Source organism: Hippopotamus amphibius, chromosome 6, assembly GCF_030028045.1.
Source record: "Hippopotamus amphibius kiboko isolate mHipAmp2 chromosome 6, mHipAmp2.hap2, whole genome shotgun sequence".
Taxonomy (NCBI): domain Eukaryota; kingdom Metazoa; phylum Chordata; class Mammalia; order Artiodactyla; family Hippopotamidae; genus Hippopotamus; species Hippopotamus amphibius.
In genome coordinates, this window is record NC_080191.1 from 33,473,046 (window position 1) to 33,497,004 (window position 23,959).

General features: G+C 33.5%; 1 protein-coding gene across 10 annotated transcripts in view; it reads left to right on the forward strand.

The window, feature by feature from the left end:
- Nucleotides 1-23,959, forward strand: part of TRMT11 (tRNA methyltransferase 11 homolog) — a 59,680-nt gene that overhangs the window by 5,530 nt on the left and 30,191 nt on the right. For 6 of the 10 annotated variants that reach the window (XR_009054236.1, XR_009054235.1, XM_057738224.1 and 3 more), the window contains exons 2-9: nt 1,867-1,932; nt 3,560-3,633; nt 11,931-12,012; nt 12,101-12,193; nt 12,433-12,567; nt 13,558-13,714; nt 20,991-21,071; nt 23,579-23,743. Coding sequence is in view for 8 of the 10 variants with exons in the window: in XM_057738220.1 (XP_057594203.1) it covers nt 1,867-1,932; nt 3,560-3,633; nt 11,931-12,012; nt 12,101-12,193; nt 12,433-12,567; nt 13,558-13,714; nt 20,991-21,071; nt 23,579-23,743 (853 nt within the window). In the remaining 2 variants the exon portion in view is untranslated. The remainder of the gene's footprint in view (nt 1-1,866; nt 1,933-3,559; nt 3,634-11,930; nt 12,013-12,100; nt 12,194-12,432; nt 12,568-13,557; nt 13,715-20,990; nt 21,072-23,578; nt 23,744-23,959) is intronic. The other 4 variants (XM_057738226.1, XM_057738221.1, XM_057738227.1 and 1 more) reach the window with 4 other exon arrangements.

A 23,959-nucleotide genomic window follows, 5' to 3' on the forward strand; every position in this document is an offset into this window, starting at 1 on the left:
TATAGATGAGGGAACGGAGAGTTGAAGGAGTTAAGATTCTTGTAAAAAAAAAAAAAAATCACGTAACTGCTATTTGGAAGAACTGAAGACCAAATTGTGGTCTGACTCTGAGGTCCAATGATGCCTCCTATTCATTTGTGTTACCCATGTTGCAGAATGACTTTTGGACTACCTTCAGTGATTTACTGATAGTCTATGCTAGTGCTTGGTCTGTCCATGCGATTCAACCTTATTTCAACACCTTCTAATACCAGGGACTAAAAAAAGATTTGTTGCGTAGACAAGAGGAAAAACAGAGAAAGTACTAGTTGCTCAAACCTCCCATTCTTCTTGGTCTTGAGGTGGAAGACTTTGTGGTGTGGGTGTACTTTCTTTCATGGTGGCTGTGGCTCATGTTGGGCTTGGTGTTAAATGTTCCTTCCTGTAGTTGGGCAGAAAGGGGATTGTAAGCATCCCTCAGTGGGGACACTTATCTCTCATTAGGTTTCCTCCTCTGTAAGATCTACACAGAGGAATGGGATTCTACCTGCTTTATGTTATTTGAGGAGACAACATTTGTTAATAGTATAAATTATAAAGTCTGTATACTCATCTTGTGTTTATCAATACAAAGTGATTGCTTTATAGACTATACTATCTGAACACATTTCAACTTTGCATACCTGATGTTTTAAAGTAGGTGTTGTATTCTGTTTCTAGTTCTGTAATTTTGTCCAGAAAGAAGGTTAATTTACCATAACTTGTACTTAATCCACAGTGATTCGCCCTAGTTAATCGCTTTTTTTAAATTCAACATATATTTACTCATCTAATTAACTGGATAAGACAGCAAAGTTAATCTACGAAGGGACTCTTCTGACATTTGGTAAAATTCTGTTATTCATCTTTTAATCATAAATTAATACGTTACTAATGATTTTAGTTTCTAGAAAAAGAATGGTTCCAAATAGAGCTTGTAAACAAATATATTAAAAATAATTTGCTGTGCTAGTAATCAAAAAATTAAAATAACAAATTAAAAGTACTATTTTTTCGTCTACTTAATTAACAAAAACAGTACAATATCCAGTTGAGCAGTAGGGAGTGCATATTGATACTCTCACTTTATAATTTAGAAAAGTCTTTTAAGAAAGTATTTTGGCCACATATACTCTAAGAAGGCATAAAATTTTTCACATCTCTGAGTATAGTAACGCTACTTATTGCTTGTCTGTCTTAAATAATCTAAAATATGGAAAAAGCCATGAATTTGTGAAAATGGGTGTTTAGTTTTGTTTTAAACCGATAAAATTGAAAACATCTAAATGTCCAACATAAAGTATATTGTTTCCTACTGAAAAAAGGAGGAAAATATTTATGATATTAATATTCAGAGGGAAGACACGAGAATCCTAAATATCATTACAAACATGTTATTTCTTTTCTGAACATCCTCAAGTCAGCTAATTTATTTTTATTGATCCATTGTCAGATTTACTGATCTATCGTTTTTTGTACTGCTTTTTCCTTTTCAAAATCAGGGCATTTTTTCAAAGTCTTTTAGCAACTCTTTTTTTTTTTTTTCCCCTAAAATTTCTCAGAAGTTACTTACCATGGTTGTGAGTGTAAAATTTTTTCAGAACCCAGAGGTGTAATTTGTCTGGTATTGACATTTTAATGCCTTAGGTAGATAATCAACTTGCTCTTTGTGTGTGCGTGCGTGTGTGTGTGTGTGTGCGTGTGTGTGTGTGTGTGCGCGCGTGTGTGTGTGTGTGTGTGTGTGTGTGTGTGTGTGTGTGTGTCTCGGCGTCTGTGTTACAGCTGTATCTTAATAGACTTAAGTTCCCTGTGTTAAAATGTATTCTCCCTCTGATATTTTCAACATAGGAAATAAAGTCTTTGCTTTCACTTTTTGGAGGTCAGTTCACCAGTAGTCAGGAAACTTATGGAATGGTAAGTTGAATTTGTATTTTTCATTAGATCATGTGTAGTAGCCTTATAAATAGAACCTTAGATTTGAAGAGAAGAACTGCAAATCTTAAATTTATATTTTGATGGTTACTTATGTCTGTTTTTAGGGGCAATTGAATAAAAAGGATATTTTGGAGAAATGTTGGTTTTGGAAAGTTAGATTTATTTCCAGTATTCACTTATTTTATTTTTAAATTTTAGTTCAACAGTTATACCATAATTTACATCTGTCTCTTCGTTGGAGAAAGGGCAGTCTTCTATTGATGAGGTATAATTAGAATTTAGAATTTAGCTGAATTTCAGGCTTATATCGGTACTCATTTTAAAATTTGAAATTGTGCATGTGTGAGATTGTGAGTTTATTTATGTATTTTATATCTGACATTTTATCAGTGTATTAGGGAAGTTTGGAAAATAGAAAAGGAAAAAAATATTCACAATTCTTCCTTGACGTGACTTAAAATTTGAGGATACTGCCTTCTAGTCTTTTTTCATATACCTTTTTCCCCCTCAGTAGTAATACTACCAGTAAACTTCTGCATCTCTTTTTCATTTCATAGCATTAATATAGGCACATATCTCTGCATAGATTTTGTTACTAACAGGGCTATGTAGTATTTTCCATCAATTAGCTCTACTGTAATTTATCCAATGATTTCATTTCATTCAGGTTGCTTTTAAATTTTTCCTAGTAAAAATAATGCTAAGATGACCGTCTTTTTTCCTGTTTGGGTTATTTTGAATTTTTCTGTAGGATAGTGTAAATATTGGAATAAAGACTGGGTGTGGCAGGGAGAACTTTTCACAAAAGGTGAGAGAACTTAAGTTGAAAGTCCACTAGTGTTGAGCTTGTACTCCTGAGTGAATTTCACTTATTAAGGGGGGGAGAAAAAGAGGAAGGGTGTGGATATAATCAGGTGAGGGTGATGAACTGAGGTTAGGGTCCTACATTTTGCTGCATTCTCGCAAGTGGTTATCTGGGTGGAGCACAGCAGTGCCTATGATTATGGTTATTAAAACCCCTGGATGCACTTGGAACTCTTTTCCTTAGATAAAATAATAAATGATAATTTAATAATATACTCTATAATTTTTCATCATCTTTATTGCTGAGACAATAACTATGTCTCCCACCCCCTCAGGTGGCCACAACTACCTAGAAAAAGGGGGATCATTCAAAGAAATACATTACTTAGTAGTTAGGAAGAAAATAGGTGTGTTATAAGAAATAATTAGCAACAATAAAAAATTCTGAGATTATACTTTGGGGTAAAATATGCATTAATTCTTGATCAAACTGTATAAGAGCAAATACAAAATTAACCTTAAGTTTAAATAACCTTAAATTTGCTGATGTTTTCATTTATATAGTCATTTATAAAAGTGTTCTGACGTTGTACTGTATTATCCTAACAGGTTACCTATAAAAATAATTTACTTTTTTTTTTTTTTTTTTTACTGTTGGAGCAATTTTTGTTTTGGTTAGTCAGATCAGATATTCTTACATAAAAGTAGCAAATAGGAATCTCTCCTTATTAACTTCTTAAATGAAAGCATATGAGGCCATAAAACCACTTAGAAGTAAGTTGTATATTATTATTTCTTTCAGTCTCCTTTTTGGATTCTTAGCATTCCCTCTGAAGATATTGCCAGAAACTTAATGAAACGGACAGTGTGTGCCAAGTAAGAAAAACTTAAAATGTTTTCCTGCATGAGTGTAAACCAGACTTCTCATAACTACTCTGTCCTACTTTTTGCTGTATTGGCAGAAAGTAGAAGGGGTTGATTGTTGCGGGGAGCTCAGTTTAGCTTGTAGTTACACGTGTTTGCCACTAGATGGTGGTAGGAGAACAGGAGAGTTACCTGTTGAAACGGTGAGAGAATTTCAGTGATGAAATGCAGAAACACTTGCTTTAGAATAATTTTTTTAAACTTCTATATTAAGCAAGCATATGGTATAAGATGTAAATGCTATGTTACTACATGGATAAATGCCACATTTAATTATCACCAAAGTATTGAAAACCTAAAAATGTTTTTCTTATAGATGGTTTTTAGTTAGATGAACAGATTGATAAGATGACAAAAAATGAGGACTACCATAAAATGTTTTCTGTTTTATTTGTTAGAGGAGTCTGATTATCTTATGTTGATATGGGTTAATATAATGATGTCATTCTCATTTATCCTGTCTGAGTGTTTTCTAGCTTTTAACATTAGTATCTGTTCTTTTTTCCTTTCTTTCTTTTTTTTTTTTAATTGTTGAAAAATTCTATCTTTGGGTTTGAAAATTGAAGTGCATTTATAGCTAGCATTTAAAAAATTGAACAACTTATGTCATCCTTGAGTTGCTTGCTTATTTATTTATTTATTTATTTATTTATTTATTTTACATGCCCTCCTGTCCCCAAACATTTTGGCAGATTTCTGAAAACTTCTTTTTTGCTTAGAAATTACAATATTTAATAATGCAGTGCAAATAAGAATTTACATATATCTAATATTGTTACTATGGTTAGCAATGTTTTATAGCATAATATGTAATTGCTGTATTATTGAATATACAACCCCCATATTAAATTTATCCTGTTGAAAACTAGCTGCAGTGCTAAATCTAATCTCATAAATTGAAGCTTGTTAATGGGTCTTACTTAGTCAAAAAAAATGACTAGAAAATGGAAACAACTACAAAACACATCGTTTGAATAATTATTACTGTACATTAGCATATTAAAATTTATGGCTCTAAGAGGTGTTTGAATTCCAAGGATAAAGCTTATAGGTTTAGAATAGCTACTTGAGAACCAGAACTTGTACACTTCCTTTACAGCTCATATCTTCTGATGAATATATTTGAGTAATGGTTATAGTTGTATAATAGTTATATAACGTTATGAAATAATGTCCCTGGCTTCTTTTTAGTCTCTGTATATTTTTCATACCTGAGAATATACTTAAGTGATAACTAAGTAGAGCAGTATTAATGTAGAGGCCTTCTCTATAAATTTAATAGAGAGGGAGACGTTCATTTTCAGAGGATAAAATTCACAATCCTAATTGTAGCTTTAATTGTTCTCCAACTAATAGACTTTAAGAACTAATAGACTTTTAGAACTGTGTATTCAAAACAAACTTAAATTCAAAATTTTTTTTGTGGTAGAATAGGGATTGAAAATTGATTTTGTTTGACTTATTTTTAACAGTGAAAAATATAACAAACACCCAGGTACCTACCTTGTTAGATCTCAACATTTTGTGATATTTGCTGCAGCATTTTTTTTTTAAAGAAATAAACCATTACAGAAACCATTGGTGCTCCCTGTGTACCTTTCCCCATTCTATTACCCTTTGTCCCTCAAAGCATAGTTTCTTTTTTCTTTTTAAGAATTTTATTGAGATATAATTGACATACAATGAACTGCATATATTTAACGTGTACAATTTGTTATTTTTTTCCTTAGTAGTAGTGTGTATATGGCAATCCCAGTCTCCCAATTCATCCCACCCCAAACCCCCAACCTCTGCTTTCCCCACTTGATATCCATATGTTTGTGCTCTACATCTGTGTCTCTATTTCTGCCTGGCAAACCGGTTGATCTGTACCATTTTTCTAGATTCTGCATATGTGGGTTAATATATGATATTTGTTTTTCCCTTTCTAACTTACTTCATTCTGTGTGACAGTCTCTAGGTCCATCCATGTCTCTATTAATGTGCCAATTTCATCCCTTTTTACAGCTGCGTAATATTCCATTGTATATCTGTACCACATCTTCCTTATCCATTCATCTGTCGATGGACATTTAGGTTCCTTCCATGTCCCGGCTATTGTAAATAGTGCTGCAATGAACATTGGGGTGCATGTGTCTTTTCGAACCCTGGTTTTCTCTGGATATATGCCCAGCAGTGGGATTGCTGGGTCACATGGTAATTCTATTTTTAGTTTTTCAAGGAACCTCCATACGGTTCTCCATAGTGACTGTATTGATTTACATTCCCACCAACAGTGCAAGAGGGTTCCCTTTTCTTCACACCCTCTCCAGCATTTATTGTTTGTAGATTTTCTGATGATGCCCATTCTAACTGGTGTGAGGTGATACCTCATTGTAGTTTTGATTTGCATTTCTCTAATAATTAGTGATGTTGAACAGCTTTTCATGTGCCTCTTGGCCATCTGTATATCTTCTTTGGAGAAATGCCTATTTAGGTCTTCTGCCCATTTTTTGATTGGGCTGTTTGTTTGTTTGTTTTGATATTGAGGTGCATGAACTGTTTATATATTTTGGAGATGAATCCTTTGTCTGTTGATTTGTTTGCAAATATTTTCTCCCGTTCTTAGGGTTGCCTTTTCATCTTGTTTATAGTTTCCTTTGCTGTACGGAAGCTTTTAAGTTTCATTAGGTCCCACTGTTTATTTTTGTTTTTATTTCCATAGAGTACTCTAGGAGGTGGGTCAAAAAAGATCTTGCTGTGATTTATGTCAAAGAGTGTTCTTCCTGTGTTTTCATCTAAGAGTTTTATATTGTCTGGCCTTATTTACGTTTAGGTCTTTAATCCATTTTGAGTTTATTTTTGTGTATGGTGTTAGAGAGTGTTCTAATTTCATTCTTTTACATGTAGCTGTCCAGCTTTCCCAGCACCACTTATTGAAGAGGCTGTCTTTTCTCCATTGTATATCCTTGCCTCCTTTGTCATAGATTAGTTGACCATAGTTTATCTCTGGGCTTTCTATCCTGTTCCATTGATATATATTTCTTTTTTTGTGCCAGTACCATATTGTCTTGATTACTGTAACTTTGTAGTATAGTCTGAAGTCAAGGAGTCTGATTCCTCCAACTCCATTTGTTTCCCTCAAGATTGCTTTGGCTATTCAGGGTCTTTTGTGTCTCCATACAAGTTTTAGGATTTTCTTTGTTCTAGTTCTGTAAAAAATGCCATTGGCAATTTAATAGGGATTGCATTGAGTCTGTAGATTGCTTTGGGTAGTGTGGTCATTTTCACCGTATGGATTCTTCCAATCCAAGAACATGGTACATCTCTCCATCTGTTTGTGTCATCTTTGATTTCTTGCATCAGTGTCTTTGAGTTTTCTGAGTCTTTTACCTCCTTAGGCAGGTTTATTCCTAGATATGTTATTTATTCTGTTGCAGTGGTGAATGGGATTGTTTCCTTAATTTCTCTTTCTGATCCATTGTTGTTAGTGTATAGGAATGCAAGAGATTTCTGTGTTAATTTTATATCCTGCAACTTTATCAAATTCATTGATTAGCTCCAGTAGTTTTCTGGTGGCATCTTTAGGATTTTCTATGTATAGTATCATGTCATTTGCAAACAGTGACAGTTTTACTTCTTCTTTTCCAATTTGGAGTCCTTTTATTTCTTTGTCTTCTCTGATTGCTGTTGCAAGGACTTCTGACACTATGTTGAATAGTAGTGGGGAGAATGGACATCCTTGTCTTATTCTTGATCTTAGAGGGAATGCTTTCAGTTTTTCACCATTAACAGTGATGTTTGATATGGTTTTGTTGTATATGGCCTTTATGATGTTGAGGTAGGTTCCCTCTGTGCCCACTTTCTGGAGAGTTTTTATCATAAATGGGTGTTGAATTTTGTCAAAAGCTTTTTTTGCATCTGTTGAGCTGATCATATGGTTTTTATTCTTCAGTTTGTTAATATAGTGTATCATATTGATTGATTTGTGTATATCAAAGAATCCTTGCATCCCTGGGAATCCCACTTGATCATGGTATATGATCCTTTTAATGTGTTGTTGGATTCTGTTGGCTAGTATTTTGTTGAGGATTTTTGCATCTAAATTCATCAGTAATATTCGTCTGTCGTTTTCTTTTTTTGTAGTATCTTTGCCTGGTTTTGGTATCAACGTGATGGTGGCCTCATAGAATGAGTTTGGAAGTGTTCCTTCCTCTGCAATTTTTTGGAAGAGCTTGAGAAGGATGGTTGTTAGCTCTTCTCTAAATGTTTGATAGAATTCACCTGTGAAGCCATCTGGTCCTGGACTTTTGTTTGTTGGAAGATTTTTAATCACAGTTTCAATTTCATTCCTTGTGATTGGTCTGTTTATATTTTCTATTCTTCCTGATTCAGTCTTGGAAGGTTATACCTTTCTAAGGATTTGTCCATTTCTTTCAGGTTGTCCATTTTATTGGCATATAGTTGCTTGTAGTAGTCTCTTATGATGCTTTTTATTTCTGCAGTGTCTGTTGTAACTTCTCCATTGTCATTTCTAATTTTATTTATTTGAGTCCTGTCTTTCTCTTGATGAGTCTGGCTAAAAGTTTATCATTTTTGTTTATCTTCTCAAAGAACCTGCTTTTAGTTTTATTGATCTTTGCTATTGTTTTGTTTGTTTCTATTTCATTTATTTCTGCTCTTTATGATATCTTTCCTTTTACTAACTTTGAGTTTTGTTTGTTCTTCTTTCTCTAGTTTCTTTAGGTGTAAGTTTAGATTATTTGGGGTTTTTCTTGTTTCTTGAGGTAGGATTGTATTGCTATAAACTTCCCTCTTAGAACTGCTTTTGCTGCATCCCATAGGTTTTGGATCATTGTATTTTTGTTGTCATTTGTCTCTAGGTATTTTTTGATTTCCTCTTTGATTTCTTCAGTGATCTGTTGGTTATTTAGTAGTATATTGTTTAGCCTCCATGTGTTTGTATTTTTTACAATTTTTTTTCCTGTGATTGATTTCTGATCTCAAAGCATTGTGGTCAGAAAAGATGCTTGATACGATTTTAATTTTCTTAAATTTACTGAGGCTTGATTTGTGATCCAAGATGTGATCTATCCTGGAGAATATTCCATGTGCACTTGAAAAGAAAGTATAGTCTGCTGTTTTTGGATGGGATGCCCTATAAATATCAATTGAATCTATCTGGTCTGTTGTGTCATTTAAAGCTTGTGTTTCCTTATTAATTTTCTTTCTGGATGATCTGTCCATTGGTATAAATGGGGTGTTAAAGTCCCCCACTATTATTGTTTTATGTTGATTTCCTCTTTTATAGTTGTTAGCATTTGCCTTATGTATTGAGGTGCTCCTATGTTGGGTGCACATACATTTACAATTATTATATCTTCTTCTTGGATTGATCCCTTGATCATTATGTAGTGTCCTTGCTTGTCTCTGGCAGCTTTCTTTATTTTAGTCTCTTTTATCTGATATGAGTATTGCTACTCCAGCTTTCTTTTGATTTCCTTTTGCATGAAATATGAAATATCTTTTTCCATCCCCTCACTTTCAGTCTGTATGTGTCCCTAGGTCTGAAGTGGGTCTCTTGTAGACAGCATATATATGGGTCTTGTTTTTGTATCCAATCATCCAGTCTGTGTCTTTTGGTTAGAGCATTTAATCCATTTACATTTATAGCAATTATTGATATGTATGTTCCTATTACCAGTTTCTTAATTGTTTTGGGTTTGTTTTTCTTCTCTTGTGTTTCCCACTTAGAGAAGTTCCTTTAGCATTTTTTGTAGGGCTGGTTTGGTGGTGCTGAATTCTCTTAGCTGTTGCTTGTCTGTAAAGCTTTTGATTTCTCCATCAAATCTAAATGAGATTCTTGGTGGGGAGAGTATTCTTGGTTGTAGTTTCTTCCCTTTCATCACTTTAAATATATCATGCCACTCCCTTCTGGCTTGCAGAGTTTCTGCTGAGAAATCAGCTGTTAACCTTATGGGAGTTCCCTCGTATGTTATTTTTTTTTCTCTTGTGGCTTTTAATAGTTTGTCTTTAATTTTTGTCAATTTAATTACTATGTGTCTCGGCATGTTTCTTCTTTGGTTTATCCTGCCTGGGACTCTCTGCGCTTCCTAGACTTGGGTGGCTGTTTCCTTTCCCATGTTAGGGAAGTTTTTGACTATAATCTCATCAAATATTTTCTTGAGTCCTTTCTCTCTTCTCCTTCTGGGATCCCTATAATGTGAATGTTCGTACGTTTAATGTTGTCCCAGAGGTCTCTTAGGCTGTCTTCATTTCTTTTCATTCTTTTTTCTTTATTCTGTTCCATGGCAGTGATTTCTACCACTCTGTCTTCCAGGTCACTTATCCATTCTTCTGCCTCAGTTATTCTGCTATTGATTCCTTCTAGTGTATTTTTCATTTTAGTTATTATATTGTTCATCTGTTTGTTCTTTAATTCTTCTAGTTCTTTGTTAAACATTTCTTGCATCTTCTCCATTCTTTTTCCAAGGTCCTAGATCATCTTCACTATCATTATTCTGAATTCTTTTTCTGGAAGGTTGCCTATCTCCACTTCATTTAGTTGTTTTTCTGGGGTTTTATCTTGTTCCTTCATCTGGTACAAAGTCCTTTGCCTTTTCATTTTCTCTGTCTTTCTGTGGCTGTGGGTTTCATTCTGCAGGCTGCAGGATTATAGTTCTTCTTGCTACTGCTGTCTGCCCTCTGGTAGGTGAGGCTCTCTCAAAGCATAGTTTCTTAAAGCATTTTTATTTGTTAGAAAGATTTCATTATTACTGCTATAATCAGTGAAATATTTTAGGTCATATTGGTATTAATAAGTTGACATCCATGCTTATTTATATAGCACCCATGAGAAATGTGGCAATCTATATAAGTTTTATAATCTCTAAAATAGGGATCATAATAGTGCAGTCATATATATGAAAACTGTTTACTCTGAAAATCTAAATCATAAGTGTTATTCCAGTATTCCAATTATAGCTGAAGCTTATGATGTTATATATCTAATATTTTTATTTTGCTATTTAAATGTAAATTTATTAGTGTTTTATAAATTCTTTCTGAAAAAGAGGGTATGGAGTATTATTTAATTTTTACTGATTCTAGGTTATCACTAGCAGCATTAGTGTCTATATTATTACTGTATAATAGTTCATTAGTGATAATTATAATCATGACTTGTGGAATTGTCAGTACCTTTCCTGAATGGCCTGGAGTTTCTGTCTTTTTTGCATATTTATATCTGAGAAGCAGTGTATGGATTCTGGAGTCAGATGGATTGGATTTGAATCTTAGCTTCACCAGTTGCTGTATGACCTGAGAGTTATTTAATCTTTTTATGATTCAGTTTCCTCATTGGTTAAATGGATGATGATACTGGCAGATACCTCATAGGATTCTTATGAGGAATACAAAATGGCCTTAGAACAGTCCCTGGTGCTTTGAGTTGTATTAACTGTTAGCTCTTACTTAGCTAACTGTAAGGGTAGTATTACTGTAGAGGCCCTCTTTCTATAATTCAATACAAGGGAAAGGAAGAATTCATTTTCAGAAGATAATATTCTCAGTCCTAATGGCAGCATTATTTATACTTATAAAGTAGTTGAATTTAGATGCATAAAATTGTGCTAGTATATAGGTCAATTATAGCTAATTCTAAGAATTGTTTCATTGAAAGCAATGAAATTTTACTTAATTTTTTATGTTCCTTGAAATTGATAGAAACTTGAGATATTTTCATAAGAATTTTGTTTTTGTAATAGTCCAAAAAGTAACTATTACTAAATGTTATTAAATAATGGCTAAATATTAATGGTAATATTTTTTTCTGGTCATTTTTCCTTTAGTTTTATGCAGAAGACATTGGGAACAATTGAATTTCCAGCACTTTTATAACTTGCACTAAAATCACAAGCGATTTTATGGAATCACTTGTGTTCTAGTTAAAAAATGATGAAATGATAATACATTGTAAACCAGCTCTACTCCAATAAAATTTTTTTAAGTGATGAAATGATGATGAAAACCTCAGAAAAATCTTGACATAAATTCTCCCTTCTTCTTTGTAAAGTTCAGCTTCTGTGTTAATTTAGGCTTAAGCTATATTTGTTTCCAAGATGCATATTTCACATTTATAGCTTAGAAAACATAGGCAATAATTGTTTTAGTGGAGTGAGCATAAAGAATCAGTGAAATAATTGTTACATATTACTGTGCGAAGTCACTTTTTTTTTTACTGAGGTTAGTGCCAATCATTTATTTCCTAGGTCTATATTTGAATTGTGGGGTCATGGAAAGTCTCCAGAGGAGCTGTATAGTTCTCTGAAAAACTACCCTGCGGAGAAGATGGTGCGTAGTGAAAAGTGGTTTTGTATAAGCATATCTGTAGATACTCTAGAATTACTAAGCTTAAAGAATTTATCTTCTCTTATTTTAGGTTCCATTTCTGCATTCAGATTCTACATATAAAATAAAGATTCACACATTTAATAAAACATTGACACAAGAAGACAAAGTCAAACGGATAGATGTAAGTGAATTTAGCAAACACCAGAAACCTATGAGATTAATATAATATAGCCACTATTGATATATAATAATCTCCAATGTCTACTAAGTGCTTCTTTTGTTCTACATTGTATGCAAAGTGCTCTTCATGTTTTGTCTTATTTAATGCTGATACCAGACTTACAAGATAGGTATTATTATATAAGCACTATTCTTTCTTTTAAGTTTTTATAGGACATTAGAATTACTTTTATTTTTTAGGCACTTGAATTTCTGCCATTTGAAGGAAAAGTGAATTTAAAGAAGCCACAACATATATTCTCTATTTTGGAGGATTATGGTTTAGACCCAAACTGCATCCCTGAGAATCCACTTAATATTTATTTTGGTAGATGGGTAAGGAAGTTGTTCTTTTTACCTATTCTATGATACAGAAACAGAATCAGGGACATAAAGAATAGACTGGTGGTTGCCAAGGGGGAGGGGTGTGGGAGGGGGTAGGAGTGGGAGTTTGGGGTTAGCAGATGCAAACTGATATATATAGAATAGTTTAACACGGAACTATATTCAATATCCTGTGATAAAGTATAATGGAAAAGAATATGAAAAAGAATGTGTGTGTATATATATATATGTATAACTGAGTCACTGTTGTACAGCAGTAATTAACATTGTTCAACTATACTTCAATAAAAATAGATTAAAAAAATGGTAAATGTTAGGCCTTTGTATTTGACTCTTTATATGTAAGACTTTGAAGGAGTTGAAGAGTCAGAACTACTGTATGAGTTAAAATCAGTGGAAAATATGTGGTTATGTGTTTGGTTTGTTTTTCCAGAGATTCTGATGAAATGCATGAGGATTGTTAGATATGGGGCCTAGGTAGGAGGTGATGTACTTGGAAACCTTAACATAGGACTTGTCAGAAAGTGTGAACTACTTTTTTAATAAATCAGAGAAAAGTCAGAGTGCTGTGATAGCAGGATTCTCATTTGTGGAGCTCTCTGATCTAAGTTTCCATTCTGAAAAGAAACGAAATTACTGCAGAGCAATTTTGCCCACTTCCCTGAGACAGTAAGTGGGCGAGTGGAAGCTCTGGCATATGTTACAGAATATTGTTATTTAGGAGGTGGCTAGAGTTCACCATCAACCCCTGGAATAATTGCATTCAAATTCAATTCACATTTGCTTTGAAAAGCAAAAATAAATGGGAACACACTAAGAAATAAAAGGTATTTGTCCATAACTACCTCAATCACATTTTTATGTGAAGCCGTGGTAAATGGAAAGAAGTTCTCTTCATCAGGATACTGCGGGTTTATTGTGAGTAATTATCTTAAGTCTGTTATGTGCATTTACACTAACTGAAAAATATCTCTGATCTAGATTGCAGATGGGCAGAGAGAGCTAATTGAGTCATACAGTGTCAAAAAGAGACACTTCATTGGAAATACCAGCATGGATGCTGGTTTATCATTCATCATGGCCAATCATGGAAAAGTGAAAGAAAATGATATTGTATTTGATCCATTTGTTGGAACAGGTATTTTTATTTAATTGTTAAACTAGTGTAGAGATGTTGCTTGTTTATATTAGTCAAGGTCATAGTAATATTTTTGCTAAAAGGTTAAATAGAATAATCTTTTATTTATCATTAGAGACAACCACATATTTGTGTAATAGCCAATATTTAACACTTCTGCCACTTCCAAAGATGATGCTGAAAGAATTTTGGTGTTTTGTTTCCCCAAGTAAACCACTAAGGGGAGCATATTATAGAAATGTTGTAAAGCTATGCAGTTTATTTAAATAGGAAAACTCTTACTATGCTTCAATTTAAAAAAATAGGAAAACTCTTGGAAAGAAAGACTCGAGTGACAAAGTTTTAAAAAGTATTCATCTTAAAATTGGTAATTATATACTTACATGGGAAAATATGGTTAATGTGCCTTATCTTTGGTTTGTGGAGGTTCATATGTGAAGTTTGAAAATAAGAAAAGTGACTAAGTATCAGTGGACTACAGCTTGGCTGCTGAGGCTGTGATCTAGGTTCTGTACACACTTGGTTGGATGTCCTCGTAATTAACTTTGTATGGAAGTCCTAAAAGTCCAAGTTTATTTCATCTGACTCTGAAGACATTTTCCTGCTTCAACCTGTTTTTCTCCATCTTGCCTATACTTAGAGAGTACTCACATTTAGGTTCATCTGGCTAAATTCACTGTGATTCCGATTGTTCAGGAATAAATTATGTGTGGTTGGAGTTTATCCTTGTAGTAGTCTTTCCCCATCAGAAACTCATCGAAACTTTGTAAGCAGTGATGATGCAGTAGCTACTATTAGTTGAATAGTAAACATGTCAGGTGCTAGCCATGCACTGGAATGTTACTATCTAATTTAATTCTTACAACTACTGAAATTGAGATACTTTAAAAAAATCTTCCTGAGATTATGGCACAGAGAAAGGTTAAGCGACTTAGCCAAGTATACAGTGTATAAGCTTCATGAGATTCAAACCCAGGCAGTTTAACTCCAGAGCTCATGCTCTGTACTATCATAGTGTTGCCTCTCTCGGCATTATAGGATCTGCCAGCTAGCTATTGTACCATAAACTAACTTGAAGAGTACAATCACATGTCATTAGGAGAAATAAAATCAAGGTGAAGAAATTCTAACTGGTGGAATGAGTTCCTGTGTTGTTGAATGAGTCTTTCTTCTGCCATTCCACCATTGTCTCCATAGATCCCACCTCCAGTGTACTGTTATACCTCTTCCTTTCTTACCTATCCTCATTATCCCAAGTGCCTCCCCAACTTTTTGAACTTTACAAGAAATAATACCAAACTTGTAGAAATGTCACAAGATTAAAAATAGAGTAAAGAACACCTACATATCTTTGACCCAGAGTAGACTATTGTTAAAATTTGGCATCATCCTTAGAGGGCCAGGACAGGGAGGGTGGGAGAGAGTCGAGGGAGGGAGGGGATATGGGGATATATGTATAAATATAGCTGATTCACTTTGGTGTACCTCAAAAACTGGTAGAAGAGTGTAAAGCAATTATATTCCAATAAAGAGCTTTAAAAAAAAGAATAAATTATTTTAAAAAAGCAAAATAAAAATATTCATATTATAAAAAATATCTGGCATCTTTGGCTTTATCACTTATTTTCTCATTATGTTTATATGTATGGTATTTTTTTTCTGTACCATTTAAAAGTAAGTTGCATCCATTACATTCCTTTACCTCTCAAAGAGTTTAATATATATTTCTTAAGAATAAGTATATTCTCTTACATAACCACAATATAGTTTTCAGTGTTAGAAATGTACTGTTAATACAGTACTTTAGTGTTTGTTTTCCATTTTTGGTAATTCACCCACCGATGTCCTTTATACCATCTTTTTTCCTTTCCAGTCTAGCATCAGGTATTTTGTTGTTAACGTTTCTTTGATCCTTTGATATGGAATATATCCAAAGTCTTACATTTTCTTTTATGAAACTTGCAATTTTGAAGAATACTATTCCTCTTCTCTTTATTTTTTATCTAGAATGTTCCTTGTTTTGTGTCAAGAAAACATATACATATTTTAGAAATTGTAAGTTTTCACATACACTACAAATTCCAGTCTAACCCTACAGATCCCTTTTTTTTTTCCACTTAACAGTATTTCCTAGAAATCCCATCCTTTAGTTCGAGATTGTCTTCATTCTTTTTTATAGTTGTACTGCATAGGTTTATGTACTGTAATTTATTCACACAATCTCATAAGCTTGGATATGGGTAGCTTCCCATATTTCATAGTTACAAATAGTACTTGCAGTGAATGATCTTGTACATATGTACTTTCATAGTGTTGGAAACATGGCTCCAGGGTAAATTCCTAGAATTAGGATTGCTGGGTTGAAGAATGTATGTGTGTATAGTTTTGTTAAATGTGGCCAGATTACTCTCCATTATACCATTGTGCATTCTTGCCAGCAATACATGAGGGTCCCTATTCCTCCACAGCCTCATCAGCAGAGTAATTTGTCAGGCTTTTGAAATTTGCCAATCTACTGGGTAAAAATGTTATCTCAGTGTAGTGTTAATTTGTATTCACTTATTATGAGTGAAATCTAATAACTTTTTCTATCTTAAGGGCTAGTTTTATAACTTTTTTGGAATTATCTTTGTCTTTTGCCTGTTTTTCTGTAGATTTTTTGGACCCCCCCCCCTTATTTTTAAAAATACTTTACATTTTAGTCCCCCCTCCCCCTTTTTTCCCTGTTTTATGTATATAAATATATAAAATATTTTCTCCCAGTTTGCCCATTATGTTTTGACTTTGCATGTAATTGTTTTTTTTGCTAGGCAAAAGCTTTCACCCTACATCCAAGTTATAGAGGAATTCAGCTCTGTTTTCTTCTGGTACTTTAGTAGTTTTGATTTTTTTTCCTTTTAGATCTGTGATGCATTGGAGTTTATTTTCTTGTATGCTGTGTGGAATGGATCTAATTTATCTTTTTCCAAATGCTAGCCATCTATTAATTCTTAATCTTGTTCTTGGACTTCTAAAAACCTTTTCCTATGAAGTGATTCTTTGAGATATGTATATGTACATGTTTAATATGCACACATACACATAGACCAGACCATAAAGTTTAAATATCGTTACCGGTATAGGTAAAATTCCTTCCCTTGATGTAGATGAGGCTGGGCATAATATAAAATGCTAACTTCTGTAGCAATCAAGGTGTTGACTACCTTTAGTGTGGTAAGGGATGAGGAGACCTGTCCCTAATTTGCTTTAGGGCAGCTCCTTAAGGTGGGTAGCATATCTTGGTCATTTGACTGTTTATACTGTATAGGACAATTAATAGAAAATTAATTGTAATAGGTAGGACAGTTAATGGAAAATTGCAAGAGGAAAATCTTTGCAAAGCTCCTGCTAAAATAAGTTTCATAATTTGTGTTTGTTGTTTAATATAGCTTTAAGACTTTAGCTTGTTTTTAGTGCTTTTGTTTTAAAACTGGTAATGGCCAATAATTGTTAATAGGCACAGTTCTTCAGCAACTTGTCCTCTTTCCTGGGCCTTTTCTCTTTTCGATGGGTAGTACCTTCTGAAGGATTGGAGAAATAAGTAGTCCTGTGCCCTCCTCCATGGTCATAGTTTTTCAAAGTATTGGATGATACTTTTTTCCTTTTTTAGTATTTTTTTTAATTCAAGTATATGCAATCCCTTTTCCATTTTGAAGCTATAAAATTGACATATATTAGTTTCCTAATGCTTTACCCGTAGATGACTTATGACCTGTGATTCTCAAGGTCATAGAGTAGGTTAGAAAGCTTCTGGGAGGTTGAAAGGAGAGATACAGTCTTTTCCTGTCTAAATACCTTTCCTTTTTCTTTCAGACAGTCTGTTCTCTTATGTAGAATGACATTATGGGCTGCAGAAACACGCTTTCATTTCCATTTTAGCAAATATGTTGACTCTTATTGTAGTAAGTTTTTTTTTTTTAAGTTGTATATCTCCATTTTCCCAAGGGGGAAGATACATATCATGGGTAAGCTCTCAGTAATTAGGACGCACTGCTGTTCTCATATGAACATCACTAAAGGAATGATCAGCATGCATAAGTTGAATACCTATAATGACACAGGCCTGCCTGTGATGTGGTACAAGACTTGTGAATAGTATACAACTTTTATTAACTGAGTGTGCAGTCTTACTTAATTTGTTTTGTAACAAATTTTACTTTTGTGTGTCTAATTAGTAAGCTAATGAATATTTATTTCAATTGCTGCTGACCCTAAAGGAGGTAGTATGGTATAGACTACCATAAAAGCAAAGAGAATGAGTTTTAAATCTTTACTCTATCAGTTACTGTGTGACTTTGAGCAAATTTTTTACCTTGTCTGGGCCTCAAATCCATCATTTGTAAAATGGTAATAAGTAATATATTGTAAAGTTAAAAGAGGTAATATATGAAATTCTTAGGAAGTGTGATGTATGGTAGACAGTGAACTGTACTGTTTATCACTTTTTAAGTATTTTGTTAAGCCCTTAGATGCCTTTTTGGTGAAAGGTGTTAGACATAGCTAATTTTGAACTGTGATGATGAATCATTTGGCCATGAGTTCATTTTCTAGTTCCTTCTTTGGCTGTTTTCCAAGATAGTCACAATTTGCAACTATTGGCAAGTTATGGCAGCAGGCAAGGTAATTGAGGGTTAAAATTATAAACTTCTATAATTTAAATTATAAACTTTGTTTATACCTAGTGAAAATAATTGCCTCAGGTGTCTGCCGATGTCTATAGGTGCAGTGACGTAGCTCTGCAGCCATAGCTCTGATTCCTTTTCCCCTTCTCCTCTCTCAAATGAGTCAGCTCCTTTAGTAGTTGAGAATACACCCAGGAGACTGTTCTACATTCAAATGGCCCATAGGTGTAAGGAAAGGAGTAAAACTTTGAAATTTTATCATTGTAGAAGGTGTTGAGAAACCTGCTGTCCTAGCTCTGGGAGGAGACTATGAAGAGGAAAAGAGAAAGTTAGGAGAGAGATTATGGATCTCTGTAGGTCTTTTTAATAGTCTCTGCTTCCCATTTTATCTGCAACTCTTTGTACTTCTCTTTTCTCGAGTCTCATAGTTTGGTAGAATTTCTGTTTTCTGGCAGAATCTTTTTACTTAAGCTACTAGTTTAATTTATTAGATTTTTTTTTTTTTTTAATGGATAACATAGGTGAAATAGTATCACAGTTTTTCCTCCTTTTCTTTGAGCAAAGCCAAAGCCCAGTTCTCATTTTCACACTTTCATAAAGCTTTCCACTTAAATCTCTACAGATGAAAATCGTAACTTAGTTTTGAACTATCATAAAGTTCATTTATTGTGTCCCTTTGCCTGTAAGATATTGCCCTAACCTTAAACTGGTTACTATTTAAGTAATAAGAAATTAAAACACTGATTTGCTAGTCTAGATCACATATGTGGTATTTTCACACTTGATAGCATAATGAGAAATTGGGTGAGTTATGTTATCTGCCCCCTCAACACTTCACCCCTCCTTTTTTATCACCCCTTCTTCCACCCAAAAGCTTCCAGGGAAACTCCAACTGAGGTAATAACTAAATGCAAAAATGCTTTCATCTGATTGAAAAAAAAACAGCTAGGAAAGAGGATTAACAGTGATTACCCAGTGACCAGTTCAAAGAAGCTAATTTATAGTGATTTTATTTAAAACTTGAAAAGCTTTTAAAAGGCACAGAGTTCACTAACAGATGTAGTCTAACAGATTATTCATCTTCTTTCAGCTGTGTACTCTAAATTGGGTCTTCTCAAAACTCACTCTAACCAAGTGGATAAGGTTCTGTTTAAGGAAGCACAGGAAAGCTTTTCTGTTCCCCTTGACAACTAGTTCTTCTAGGTGAGTATCTGCCTTAATTGGCAGAATTGTAGTAGTTCCTCATCATTTGGGTGAAGTGATTTTTGTGAATATTTCAAGTCATTACATACAGTACCTTCCCTCAATTTTGACTGTTGCATTTATAGGCTAAGAATTATGAGGTCTTACTTAACCTTACCCCCTCAAACAAATGCTTTTTGTAGTTAGTATGATGGAACCTAGGTTTTGGTTTCTGCTGTACTTTTAGTCTTCCATTTCTGTTATTCATGGCTCCACTGGGAAGTAGTCAGTTATATTTTTCATCGAGCAAAGTATTTTTAAGTACACGTTACCAAATTATGTTTTAAGTGGCTATGGAAGGAACACCATTAATTTATAGACCTTGACCCTCTGGAGGCACTACCCATCTTAATTTTAGAGATTATATTTCAAAAGAATATAATGGAAAGAGCCCTAATTATTTCCCCATATCCAAGTTTGTGCATAGTCTAAGAATATGTTTCTGTATATTTCTGACTTCAATTTGACTGACATCTTTCTGCATTATGGTTATTGGGACTTACCCAAGCAGTAGGAACGTTTTCAATTTGGATAGTTAAAAACAAAATGAAGTACACCGAAAAGAACAATTATTAAAATATTTAACTTTGTGAATTTTTGTTCTTAATTAAAAAATATTACATTTTATTTTAAAGGATTTCATTAATTTTTAATCTTTATTAGGATTTTTCTTCATATGTAAGCTGGGCACACCTACCAAATTACTTAGTCCACTCAAATTGTATTAGGATATTTGTTCTTTGTTCACAGCACTAAGTGAAAAGAAAATCATTGTATTAACTATTTTTGTATATGTCTGATACTAGTTATTCAGAAATTTGTGTTTATAGTTTAAGACGAGATAATTACCTCACTTATTATAGGAGTAGCTATTTCTTGTCCTCATATTTTAGTTTTTGTAAGAATTAATCTCTTACATATTAATTGTGCCTTCCTTGTTTGAAACTCTGGCTTCAGTGAGAATTAAGCCCATTGTCAGAACTTATTTATTGCCTGCTCTTTGTGTAGCAGCCTTTTATGTTCATTTGTAAGAAAGGAGCAAGATGCTTTTGTATAGACTTCTCAAAATAAGATGAAAATGTCTAAACATTATTTTGACCAAAAAAAAAGGATAATTTTCCCAAGGTAGTGCTGTTTAAAGTAATTATGCCAGGGCATGTATTAATTCCCTGCTTTGTGACCAGTGTGATGAACACAGCTTAGGGGTTTGTTTTTTCAGTTCTGAAGCTTGCTAAATGTGGCCAGAACCAGTGTCATTCTAGGGTACTCTGCCTACAGCTAGTTTGTAAGAATCTGGATCAGATTAAATAGGGGAAGAAATAAGAGTCTGGGACTTTCTGGTTAACAGATCACAATTATGTGATTTTTTTCAGGTGGCCTTCTGATAGCATCTGCTCATTTTGGTGCATATGTATATGGGACAGACATAGACTACAACACCATTCATGGCTTGGGTGAGTAGTGGTTCTAGACAGTGTTACAGTCGTTGCTCTTGTACAAAATGTGCCTTTAAAATGCTTAGTTATATATGGCATTGTACATCTATTTTTAATGTTAAAATACAGAGTTATAATATGATATAGTTTTATTTTTACAACCGTAAGACTTCATTGGGTATCTGCTTTTTATGAAGTGATCCAGTGTGAGCAAAATGACCTCCCAAGGGAATACAAAGATGAATAAGAAAAAGCCCTCCTTTCAGAGCTATTTTTGGTTTTAGATTTTTAAAAAGTAGGCAGTCAATAAGGTTGTAAAACTTTAGGGTTGGGAAAGAAGTAGGAGAGGGACTAGCCATTTGTAATTAGCTTTTTCATGTCAGTAAAACATAGAGTTTCTTCTTAAAAATGATCACCATTCTTTTATTCAGTCATATGTTGCATGTATACTCCATTAATTTCTAGTCCTTTGAGTACCATACATGTTTTTAATTTCATAACTGACCAAAACAGCTTTGAAACAGCTAAGATGACAGAACTTTAAAGATTCTGCATTAGACTGAGAGTAACTTGAGATAAGCATCTGCTTGCCTCTGAGGCAATTTGGAAAATACTTAAAGCCTAGGAGCTTCGCTGATGAAGTGTGATTGGATGAAATTGAATCAAACTGAAAATATTTCTTTATAGCTGAATAGCATTAAAAATGTAAAGTTTCTTTGATTTTGAAATTGTTTGTATTTATGTTGGTGTTTCATTGTTGTAATTAGAATTGGCCTATAAAACATGCTTTTCCTTTTTCTCACCCAGTATAACTTATTATATGGGTGAGAATTTATTAGACTTTATTTTCTTTTACTGAAGTGATTTGATATATTGTATTTGATGAACTGTCTTTTTTCCTACCTTGACTATAAGGAATTTAGTACTGTAAGGAGAATGAATAACATTTTATGAAGTTCACCTAAATGGGCTCATCCGAAAAAGATAGTCTTTGTCTGCAATATGTTAGAGTAGACAAAGTGCTAAGAGGAATTATTCCAATTTGCTTTTAGTAGAAGCAGTATGTTTGCTTTAAGGATATTGTCTTATATAATTCATTTGAATTTTTATTTATTAGGGTTATGTTTAAAAGTTTTGTGATAACCTTTCAGCCTACCTGGGTAGAATTCTGATTGAGGTAGAGTTTCTGCAGAGGTTATCCAAGATGCTGTTAGACATGCCCTCTGTTTCCAATGCTTCTAATCTCTTACTATACTCTCGAGTACTTCCAAGTTTCTTCTATTTTAAAAATACAGAAATTTTTCTATCAACCCTATAGGGGCCCTGCTAGGCACTACATTGTGTTCCTCTTCCTTTTGCCAAAGTGCTTCTCAATAAGGCTAGTATATACTTGCTGTTTCCTCTTTTTCATCTCTGTCTTCTGCCTGTTGTTTTCCAGCTTCCGTGCCTACTGAAAACTCTTACTAAGGCCACAGATCTACAGTATTTGGCAGTGTTGACCTTCATAAAGCCTTCCTTGGTTTCCTAGACAGTGGCTTCATTGGGTGGTACTTGGATTTCTTTGATTCTTTCCATCTCAGTCTCCTGAAGGCCCTTTGGTTTTCTTCATTGTCTGTTTATATATTGCTTTTCTCCAGGCATCTCGTTGACTTCTTTCACACTACATATTGTGCAGAGTCACGTCATTCCTATTTTGATTTTTAAGTTTCGTTTTTATTGTGAAGTAGATCATAATAGAGAAGGGTTTATAAACATAAAAGAGTAATTATAGAACAAACACTTACATAATTGCCACCTAAGTTAATAAAAAATATCATTCATTCTTATAGATTTAACTTAAGTTTTTATACTGATATCTCCTAAGTGTATATATTCTGGCCTTCAACTACCCGCTGAATATCTCTTTCTGAATCTTCTGTAGGTACCTCAAGGTATATCAAGATTGATGTATCTCAAATGAATCTCATCTTTTTTCCTAGGTTTGTTTTTCCTGTTGGTTTCTCGATCTTAATTGATGGTATCATTATCCATTTATGTCTCCTAAACTAAAACTTTTGAACTTCTTCCTTGGGCCCCCATTTTAACTTTTCATCTCTTGTGTCTCTGTTTTGCCTCCTCTCCATGGTCATAGCTCCTGCATTTCCCAAGTTATGTCTCTTCATTTCTGTTCTATGTATCTGATTCATCAGTATTTCTACACTGCTAAAGGAAAGGGACCTTGTTCTATTTAACTCTGTATCTTTATTAGTATGCTTTGAATACATTAATTATTGAATGAGTATTTTAAGGCAGTTTTACATGAAAGGATAGTTAGACATCAGTACAGTTTACTGTTCAAAATATTTTTTATAATAAGTTAAAATAAAACTAATTGTTCATTTGTATAAATAAAACTAAGATTTTAAATGAAAGCAAATTTTATTTGAGTAAATGTAGGTTTAGATGAGTAAATGTTACTTTTAGCTAAATGACAGGAGATAAGAATGTTTTTTGTTAGTTCTGTCTTCCTTTTTCTTTCCCTTCAGGAAAGGCTAGTAGGAAAAACCAGAAATGGAGAGGACCAGATGAAAACATTAGGGCAAATCTTCGTCAGTATGGCTTAGAGAAGTATTACCTTGATGTCCTTGTTTCGGATGCATCTAAACCTTCTTGGAGGAAAGGCACATATTTTGATGCAATCATCACTGATCGTAAGTTTATTTTTATACAAAAGTAGGACTAGGATTAGGTTCCTCAAGTCATTTACAGTTAAAGTACAAAATCTGTCAGTACAACAGAAAAGCCAACTTGTACTAGTGTTCCCCCCTCCCCCAACTCCTTCACATAGTGAGAAGGAAAAAGTTATGAATGTAGGGCAGGATACCAATTTAACGAAGTAGTTTTGTTTTTTTAAATTATATATATTA